Raw genomic sequence first — 10,744 nt, forward strand, 5'->3', positions numbered from 1 at the left:
TTCAACTTAATAAAATTTCGATTTATAGTAGAAAGATGATAAATACACAATACATTTTATCACAAAGCACAACACCACGCGACCATGTGAAGTTCACCCATCTCAGGACATTTGTCCGCAAACACCAAAGACGCAATCAAGATTCAGAAGAGAGGAATGCTTTTTCTTTTCTTTTTCTGTCTCGAGTTTGGAAAAACTCTTTTCTTTTTCTTTCACCCATCTGCAAAAGTAAAAATCATTTGAAAGAAAGTATAAAAGTTGAATACATATAAACACTTGAATGTTTGTGACTGACATTTTCTTCTTTTCCTTTTCTTCTCTTGCCCCCTTTCACTGGAAAGAAAATCAACTACTCTAATTCAAATTTCTGATGTACATCTGAAGCCATATGTCAATATAACGAAATGTCAACTTGCAGAAACAGCAAACTTCTTCACCCCTCCCAACTTTCCAACAACAGTTCCTCTATAAAGTTAGTATTTTCTTTAGACAAAGAACCACGGCTCTCCTGAAGCCACCTTCGTAGTTTAAACAACTTTTGTTGCACTCCCTCGTAGCACAAAAAAGATCAGTCTGTAATGGCTAGTGTTAGAACACAACCAAAAGTATAAACCCTCTCTTGCCACCATCAGCAACACATTCAACTAACTATACAGTCACCATCAGCAACACATTCAACTTTGCAGCCACCAGTCATTAGTCCTGATACGTATATTTTCATGACACCCTGAATAGTAAGTAGTATGTGAGTAGTAGTATGTGTTAGACAAGAAATGAATATTTTCAGAGGAACACCAGACAAACAAAATCAAGAAACATAATTCTACTCACTCATGACTAATGGTTTGACAATGAGGATTAAAAATGACAGAATACGACTCATGAATGAAATTAAAGAAATGAAGAATGTAATGCCATGTGACCTGGTGGCATTTCAAGCAACTTACCCAGGTGAAGTGACTTCCATCAATTTGATACTCTCTCCACATTTCCTTTTTGTTGGTTTTCTATTATGGATAGTCATTTCGACAAGTTTTTGGCGTAAATCAAACATAGATTGATTCATGTTTTGTAGATAAAATATACACAAAAATGTATTACGTGATAGTTATGTGTTTACTCATATCAAAATGATTTAGAGAATGTATCCAAAATCTTAGTTAGCGACATATCTTTGGCTACCAGGAAGCAAAATGCGACAACTACTGTGGGACAAATCAAATATTTATGCAGAGGGATGGGAGAATTAGTAAACACCTCCAACGGTACAACCAATAAGAGGCTCGCATCGAAAATCGGTTTAAGAATCGGGTAACAAAGATTCTTTCCAGTCGCACGGACAGATGTGAAATACATAGGAAAGAAGCGGAAGCATTTAAGCATCAATATGTCAACATTCACAGAAACATGGAAAAGAAAATAGATAGTTACCAAGTTTTACAATTATGACCATCTGCTATCTTCACAAGTTTCTAGCCTTCTAAAGCATATGTTGGGACCTGCATTACATTTGCAACATAATGATGTCAGTAACAGAAATAATAACTATCTCACACCAAAACATCAGTCACTGACAATTTTTTGTTCAAGATTATAGTTCTAGGTTACGAGAAAGTATGCACATATACATGATGATTGTGGTTTTGGTTCCCAAAGCTGCAACCACATTGAAGAGATGGAATTGGTACTTGTCAAGTAACTGGAGTTTCCATATCCAGATTCTCTATGTTTTCTCCCCTTCGTTCATATAAAGGTAGCTCAACTTCTGGGGTACTCTCTTCTCTTCCCTTTTTCATTTACTCGCTGTTACCTTTTAATGGTTGCTCTTTTAATCAATAGTTACCTTTAATGGTTGTTATAAGTAACGTTGATTGATCGTTTCTTAAAGGCGTCTTATTACCAGTGTTCTGACATATGAATTCTGCATTTAACCAAGTTAAGAAGAAATATCAGGTCAACTCTATAGATAGCAGAAGAGATTGTGGATGAACATTTTATTCACGGTCGACAGTACAATGTTTGTTTTTCTTTTTGTCCCTCGAGTGTAATGTTAATATCACTATATTACAACTTCAAAAGGAACAAAATCAACCATGTCTAACTCCTAAATGGATTTGACTACATGAATCCGCCATACGATTTGCTCCTTTTTGGGGGGGGGGGGGGGGGTTGTCATTCTCTATACCGTTCTGCTCTGATTAGGTCCATTTCGTTCCAAAATACTAAATAATTTGCCTTTTGCAACTAGTCAGTACTGCCTTACTGATCATTTGCTTCAATTGTGTTTTGCTCTTAGCTGCTGAGCTTTTTAGAGCGCCCCAAAGAGGAACCTTTAAACCCTTAAAACACTATGCCAAGCCGCCTTCTACTTTCAGAAAGAGACTTAATATAATCTACATTACGAGAAGGGAGCCTATAATATCAAATTCTCCCGATGCAACCCCCCCCCCAAAAAAAAAAAAGGAGAACAATTGGTACAGATGGATTTAGTTGCAGCTTCTACTTAAGTCATCAATAACCTTCCAACCAGAATAAGATAACTTTGAATTCAGGCACTACCTCGAGCATGTCTTCATCAGGAAAACAGGATACTGTACGGTCCAAACCATTTGATTTATCAAATTGGAAGATCCTCAATTTTCCTTCCTGCGATTTAAGGGGGAAAAAGATGAAATACTTTTGAGAAGAGAAACAGTTTCATAGTTGAAACCAAGAAACAAAAACCTTCCATGATGTTTGCATGTTCACCTTGGTTCCATAGACTAGGCCGCCACCAACCAAAGGATGGAAACAAGCAACGTTAACCTCATCCTCTGCACTGGGAAGAACTCTCACAAGTTCCATATCCGAAACTCTGTAGACCTGATTCAAGACACACAATGTGAACTAACTAGAGACAACAAAAATAAACACCGACATTGTGAACAATCCAAATTGATTCTTATATCAAGTTCGGTCAGACATTCTCGATAGAATGTGAGCAGGAGCATAATTCTTCCTTTTTATGTTTTGTGCAGTCCAAAAACAATGTGCATCTCCATAACAGAACAAACTTTCACGGCATACTAGCAAGCCAATTAAAACTGATGCGTGTCCTAACACATCGTTATTTCACTTGCATATCAAGCCCGTATTAGCTCCAGTTCATCTAGCCCATCTCCACCAACTTATGTACAGCCTGAAGAACCTAAAACCATGAGTTAATCTTTTTTATTTTGGAGTCTCTGGTTCTGAAGTTAATAATATCCTGCATCACTTCATTTAGCCCACCACAACATGTTTACGACCAAGGTGTAGTAGTTGAGATTGTACTTCTAAAAACAATTGAAATTAGTCTCTATAATTCTATTTATGTGATACCATTTGACTAGTACAGGAGATTAGTAATATGTTGAAGTACCATGACCCAGTCTTGGTGGTGGTGAAAAACTGGCATTCCATAAGAGGCCAGGATATAACCAAGCCCTCACCTCAAGAATCGTGTAAACGGGTACAGTTGTATCTCCATCAATCACTATACTTTTCAGAAGTGAACCGTGCCGACGCCCATAGGCAAGTAAAAGATGCTCAGAAGTTGGAGAAAACTGCATTTCAGAAGATGTGGAGCCACAATCAGATTCTCAGATCAGAAAGCCAGAAAGCATGTTGTTTTGGACAGAAATGAAACAGTATTAGTCGACATATCTATAAAAACTTATTTCAAAATGAGGACCACACAACTTTGCGGAGCATTCTCTTTATCAGGTCAGACAGGAATTTTATATTATTTGCATAATCTTGAGAACAATTTATTGGTGATATTTTCAAGGTACTGGCTTATAGAAAATAGAAACTGAACTTGATAGTTACATGAGAAAACGAATAGTAAGAGAATTGGGCCAGATGAATGTAAAAACTCCGTGGGAATATAAATTGACAAACATATTCTGTACAGATTTAGGGAAACCTATGATATAAATGTCATGCGGCTTAATCAGAGTTACGAGGATACGGCAGGTAAAAACATCTAATCCCTTACTCGAAAGACAAGAATCAGAATTCACTCTGCATGCTTGTTGATTCAAATCTCTCTAAAAGGCAATTGCTACTTTCTCAATCACCAGCATATTTACAATTACTTTGTGCAACTACTATAAGCTGCTATCACTGAGACAGCAACACCACTGGTCATCACAGCACGCATTTAACAGGTTGCAGGACAACGGCATTGCATTAGCACTTAAGACAGTACGGCTTATATATAATTGTCTTCTGACCCTCTAATTTAGAATAAAGCGCGGATCTCAAACTCGACAACTTGAAGTATTTATCTCTTCCCGATTGAAAATATTAAAATAGCAATATATATATACACACACACAGAGTGTAGAGCGTTATAAATAACAAACTTAACGTCACCCCAAACAAACATCTTTGCATAATTTTCTATTAGATGTGGATGCTTAAATCCTTCAAGCAACAGAAACATAACATCCTCCAAATCTAGAGAAGGAAAGAACTACAAAGGAACAGAGATGAGATGCTTTGCACCAGATATCCATACTTAAAACACTTCAGAGACAAAGATCCATTTCAAGCAGAAAAGACTAGAAAGAAAAAGACCAAAAAACAAACACGTGGTGATCTGCAAAAGCAGGAACCAACTTCTTTGTATTGATTGATGAGAAGATAACAATTTAGTCCGTAAGAGCAATCATTGCTGCTATTTACAGTTGCTAATTCACAAAAATTGCTATTCTGAACATTTCTTGACTGGAGAAATAATGTACAGCCAAACTTGTGTTCTCCACTCATTTCTTTTTCAAGGTAAAACATGAGACCCTTTCTAAACAAATAATAAACTTATCCACAAAACCTTCATACTTCAAAAGCAGGGTAAACAAAATCAAGTACCCCAAAGTAGAAAAGTAAAACAAGATAAAGTGGACTCATCACCAATCTATGGGAACTTTTTACATAAAGAATTTCTCTCCAAAAACGGATCAACAACTATGTCCTCGTTAGGCCACAATTTCCTATCTAACACATGCTCAACTAGTTTTGAATGTCACTTACAGACAAAACTGAGTTTCCTCATCATTTTATTCCCATTTAACAATTTAATATTTTCTTTTTCACTTCCTTGAAGATTAGGCAAAAATGAAAAAACAAGTAAAACATCTACAGTTCGTTTTTTCCAGAAAACCACTCAGTTTCTATGAAAACTGAGTTTAGTTACAAAGCAATCTGGTGTACAACCCTAGTAAGCACTCGCCTGAATTGAAGTCAAACAATGTGCAGCTCTAATTGCCCGAGATACAAGCACCAAACCAAACCTGCAACAGGTTAATAGAGTTCCTAAGTAACAGCCAAACAAGGCCAGGAAAAGAACCAGAGAATGAGGGAAAAAATAAATAGAAAGAGAAAGCAGGGAGGGAAAGAAACAAAGCCATAAGATTTGGTATTTACGTTGCCTCCTCCAAGGAATATATTCGTAGCTCATACATAACCCGATGGGCTGCAATAGGATGTCTGGTAGGTGAAGTTGCAGCACCCATGGCATCATGGTGAAGTTGTCCGTGAAAACCAGGATCAGCTTCCATGTTAGGCAGAATACATGCAACACAAGCTGCTAAAAATCTCCCACATGGTGAAAAGTGGGCTCCCATTTCACTGAAGTAGACAATATACATGAATCATGTAAGCATTCAGAACAGTTAATCATATGCCATGTCTGGTTTTACACTAACATAACAATTAACAATTAGGAGCAGTCAAATAACTTGAAAAGTACGGTTCAGAGGCTTATCATCAACTACCCTAAGAGAAAAATTAGATCAAGCAGCTAGTACAGCATGAGGGATAGTTTAGTAGCCTCCTTCAAGATTAATACATATCACTTCAAGCCAAAGCTTTTAACAGTAGAAATTATCTCACCTACAAAGCACAGCATGTGGTATCATTAAGCGACACTTTTCAGCATCAAGCGGTGCACAGGGAGCCTTAACATCATACGGCCATATTCTGAGTTTCACAGTGCAAGGCAATTCGGGAGCCGCTGCTGCAGCCAGTGAAGTAGCTATCTCTGACTGGAACCGACTCATAAAAGCTTGAGAATCATTTTCATCATGTACAACGTTAATGGGAGCAGCGGTATCACCAGATCCAACAACAGGTATCGCTCTAGAGCGTGAAGAACGGTGACGAGAACCAGATCTTCCAGACCTTGGATGATTACTGTTTGAAATGACTGACGGAACTGCAGGAGGATGTTCTACTTCACCATAAGCCGATACACTATTTGTGGTACCACTGTGCTCTGAATGAATTGCTCGTCGGCCAGCTTGGCTTTGGCCAATCAACCATCCTTGCAAGAAAGGTAATTCCCAGTATGCAGGGTCACTGAAAGGGAAAAATTGATTGTTTCTTTCCTCAGCCGGCACATCAGTCTCCATAGGATCAACTACAGGTTCAGATGCATTCTCAGTATACCTAACAGAAGAACCAGTCTGAGCTTGTGCAGGAGATAAAGTTGGCTCAACAGGGGACAATAAAAGTTCATATTGGCCAGAAGGAGTTGAGTAAGTGAGAAGTCGGACAGATGCAGAAGTGTCCGCTCTGTGCTGTGTGCTGTCAGAAGCCATGTCTGCATCGCTCTGCTGCAAAGGCATTCTAGGATCACCTCTAGCGATTGATGGCCAGATCATGAATGGTAGAGACATGATCGGCAATTCATTTGCTGAAGCAGATCGGTAAGTGGAGTGAGCATCTGTCAAATACACAGTAGGAGGAGGGTACCGCAAGTTACCCGGAGAAGTTGCAATCGTCATTGAAGAATCTGATGAGTCCAGATCATTGACCTATAAAACACGAGTGTTGATAAGATCTACAGCATTCATAACTTACAACCCAAAATAACAACACCAGAAAATACCTCAGCTGTTAAAAGAAATGGGGCACCATGTGGGTGGAAATGTACAGCACGAAGTGAACGTCTTGTCTTTAGTATGATAGCTGGTGAAGATGCTTCCCCTCTTCTGTTGTAGTGCCACATATACAGCTACCATAGATTGAAACATCATCATTACAACCAGAAGTTGCAATGAACAAACCAAAATGTATTGGATTCCGTGTTTCTTACCTTGTGGCCTGAAGCAACAGCCAGAACTTCCCCTTGGGCATGGAAGGCAATGGATGCAATAGGACGATCTGCAGGATAAAATTTCCACCATATGTATTAACAAAACAAAAGAGTAAAGAGCAATGCTTTTTGTTCAACCAGCAAGATGTTACAGGTTATTACAAAAATCACGTGATCCTATACACTCGGCAGTTTTTGCATCCCATAAACGAACTTCATGGTCTAAACTTCCACTTGCAAGTATATCAGAGTATAATGGATGGAAACGAACCTGCAGAATTTCAACCACAATGTTAGATATCAATGCAGGAATGAGATATTCAAAGTTGAAAGAAGCAATATCAGCACAGCCAAGAGCATATGAAATAAGGAACCACCAGAGACTGCCAAAACAAAACTACAGACAACATAGAAAAGCCTCAAAAGTTGCAGCCTTCTTTCATTGGGGTGGGGGTCAAAAGAATTGAAAGGCTTAGACATGGGAGCAAAACATCAAGCATTTATCTCTCTATCTTTTTTCTTGTTCTGATAAGTACCAAGCATTTATCTGCATTAATATTTGATATCAGTTATCAGATTGGATAGTTTAGCTCCCTTAGAAGCATATCCACAAACATAAAGTAAAAGGAATATAATGTTTCAAGCTCTTTGACATTTTGCAAAGCAATTATATGCCTTCTAAACATTGTGTCTGACCAAAATCCCAGCGTTTTCAATCATTATCATTATTACCTAATTGACTGAAATATTGTTTTCCAAGTAGATAATGAGTTCATCCAAGAATGCAGCATAACTATTTCAGATGAGTAAAGATCACAAAACAGCCTTACCACCCAAGGAGTCCTGCGATGTCCACTTAACACCTTTAAGCACTTTCCACTTTGGCAATCAATTATCTTTACTGTGTGATCTCCGCTGCCGCCATGGTAACAAAATATTTCAACAAACTTGACAGAGAAGCATAAATAATGAAATTTGCTCAACCCAATATAGGTGACATATTTGCCTATATACCAATTCACAATATTGACAAAGGATTCTTTTTTTAAGATACGAATATAGCAACTGCGGATACAGAAATGGATATGCAATTATTACATTGACTCAAAGATGTGTATTAGATAGACAGTTTTAATATCTGAGGGAAGAAATAAGAAATTGGGTCAAATTAACCAACAAGACACTAAAATGCATAACATAATAGATACTTGAACATGAAAACGTGTTCGAAGAGAGACTGACTGAGTAGAAGCGAGTGTCTTCCCATCAGGACTGAATGCCGCAGCAATAGTAGACCTAGGCGGAGGCAACAGTGGACAATACTTAGCTGAAAAATGTCTCAATGACTCTGCCTCTACCCTGATAAAATTAAAATAGACGATATGAGAAAGCACAATTAAATATTTGCAGCTATAATTAACTTTGCGAAAAAGAAAAAAAAAACAGACAGAATGTAACTACCATGATATAAGACCCTGTCTCGGGTCTCTTGCTACTTGGCTTTTTAATCCACAGGAATGAACAGAACATTTAGAGTTCTCACCCCAAAACTTCTTAGAACTGCGTTTAGTTCGAGGAGATACCTCCCTCCTCGTTAGCAGCTGAAAGACATTACCGCAGCTGGCAAAGAATTAAACCACCTCAGCAACCAAAATACAAGCAAATCTGTGCAATCTAATTTAAAAGTTTCACACTGTTGTACATACCCACAAAAGTTTTATCTTTGAGAAAATACTCACAATGTTCATCATACCCATGTGTATAATAAACACAACTTTTTTGATATGGTAAACACCACCACCGCCCCCCACACCAAAAAATCCCTCAAGGTTGGATACTGAGGGTCCCTTCCACTATGCTATACCCCCCTTGTAATATAACTAAATATAGTTGCACCCAATGGTATGGCCTAGTGGTCAATGAAGAGGGAAAAGAAACTAAGGACTCATGTTTATATCCCATTGGAGGGAAAAACACTAGGTGATTTCTTCTCATTTGCCTAACCTATGATGGTGGAGCTAGCAGGTAACGCGTGGAATAATCAAGGTGCGCGCAAGCTGGTCCAGACACCACCGTCATAAAAATTAATAATAAAATACATCACTAAACAGAACTGATATATTTCCAATCTTTGAAAAATTAATTTCCAACTGAATCCAACCCAATTGAAGCTGAAAGTTCAATTATTTTGCCCAAAAACCTATTCCAGTAACAACTTTATCATAATTCATAAGCATCACCATTATCCATATCATTGTGAACCCTTTAAGTTAGTAGCTAACATTAAGTATCCCAGACATAATTGATAAAACTCACATCTTTAGCTAAAATTAACCTAAAAACTATGTTTTCCTACTCATTAAATTAAAGATGCAATTATCATTCAAAACACATTAATAATTTTGCTAACTCAGATCAATCATAAGGATTGCTAATTGAATTTCCAATAGAACCCATCAGAGCCTCTAAATTTAGCTTCCCCAAAAGCTGAAATTAAGCTAAATTTCAGATCTTTGAATGAAGATAACAATAATAATGTAATAAAGATGAAATCTTTAGGATTTTGAGGGTTAAGAAAATAAACCTGTGTTTATAATTAGGGTTTTGGGCAATCGAATGAGGCGGCGAATTCCGCCGCCGCGAAATTGACGTGGATGAATCGCTGCTTGAATTCTCCGGCCAAAGTGACGCCCTCATAATTCTATTCGCTCAAACGAAACCCTCATGCCCTATAATTTTCCGGCATTTTCAGCAAATACCCTCGAATTTGGAGGAAACTTACACCGGAATATAGAGAGGGAAGGGGGAATATGAGATCTTGCAGAAGGGCAAAATGGGAATAAGGGAAAATGAGAAGAAGGAAGAAAGACGACGTGAGATTTTAGGGGATTTCCCTTTGGATTTTCCGGCATCGGACAATAATATGTTTACTTTGACGTCTTATGTAGCAAAATGACATATATGTCCTTGGAAGAATAGAAATATTTAGTCACAATTGTTTGTGTTGGCGCGTGAGTGCACTCTTTCATTTTCTGTTGGTTTTTCTCTCTTGAAAAACAGAAAAGAAAATTTCCAAGAATAGTCTAGAGTAGAATTGAGGGGTGATTTGTAGAAATTGTAGATTAGGAGTTTTGGATTTGAACTTTATAATTATTAGACAATGTGAATTTTGATTAGTTCAACTAGAGTATTTCGAATACCAAATATATAAAATGGAAAAAAAATGAATGATTTGCGTATGAAATTTATTATCCAATAATTAAATTCATTGGCTCTTTTCCGAATAATATAAGATCTTACTATCAAAATCTCAATCTTGTAATTCTAATTACAAGACATTTTCATAATACAATGAAACTTCATAAATTTTATGATGATATTTTAATTCTCTAATTAATCATCTCTTTTATGTTTTGAGATTCATCGTTTAAAAGAAAAATAAACCATAACAATGACAACTTCACATTGTAATATCAAAGTGTCTCATGGATAATCTATATTTGTATGATTTATGGATCACCACAAACGCTTGTTAATAAATGTCGATTAGATGCTTTTAAACATATATGCTCATTTAGATAACACTTTTACCAAAACAACTTGAAAAAAGCACCAAAGTATTTA

The 10,744-nt window shown here is 37.1% G+C and overlaps 1 protein-coding gene across 5 annotated transcripts; it reads right to left on the reverse strand.

Moving 5' to 3' along the window:
• Window positions 1–10,049, reverse strand: LOC104085667 (uncharacterized). 5 transcript variants are annotated; one of them, XR_011411107.1, is made up of 16 exons: window positions 9,705–10,046; window positions 8,582–8,740; window positions 8,363–8,479; window positions 7,951–8,035; window positions 7,283–7,391; window positions 7,121–7,188; window positions 6,914–7,039; window positions 5,917–6,839; window positions 5,449–5,652; window positions 5,255–5,315; window positions 3,471–3,584; window positions 2,749–2,862; window positions 2,560–2,646; window positions 1,432–1,499; window positions 296–727; window positions 1–220 (listed from the first exon to the last, which is right to left on the reverse strand). XR_011411107.1 is itself a non-coding variant. In XM_009589768.4 (16 exons), the coding sequence occupies exons 1-15, from the start codon at window positions 9,815–9,817 to the stop codon at window positions 1,473–1,475; spliced, it is 2,238 nt and encodes a 745-aa protein (XP_009588063.1). In that variant the 5' UTR covers window positions 9,818–10,046; the 3' UTR covers window positions 143–727; window positions 1,432–1,472. The 5 variants fall into 5 exon arrangements, 3 of the variants coding, with proteins under 3 accessions (XP_009588063.1, XP_009588057.1, XP_009588075.1); XM_009589768.4 differs by having other exon boundaries at window positions 143–727; window positions 5,917–6,718; window positions 6,788–6,839; XR_011411108.1 differs by having other exon boundaries at window positions 143–727; window positions 3,401–3,584; window positions 9,705–10,048.
• Window positions 10,050–10,744: the final 695 nt, after the last annotated feature.

The sequence above is a fragment of the Nicotiana tomentosiformis genome, chromosome 9 (assembly GCF_000390325.3).
Source record: "Nicotiana tomentosiformis chromosome 9, ASM39032v3, whole genome shotgun sequence".
NCBI classification, from domain to species: domain Eukaryota; kingdom Viridiplantae; phylum Streptophyta; class Magnoliopsida; order Solanales; family Solanaceae; genus Nicotiana; species Nicotiana tomentosiformis.

Coding starts and splice junctions, on each gene's coding strand:
- LOC104085667 (XM_009589762.3), bottom strand. CDS start 9,817: ATGAGGGCGTCACTTTGGCCGGAGAATTCAAGCAGCGATTCATCCACG. Junction 8,741..9,704: donor AACCCTAATTATAAACACAG/GTTTATTTTCTT, acceptor ATTCTTTGCCAG/CTGCGGTAATGTCTTTCAGC. Junction 2,863..3,470: donor CCGTTTACACGATTCTTGAG/GTGAGGGCTTGG, acceptor GTCTTGAATCAG/GTCTACAGAGTTTCGGATAT.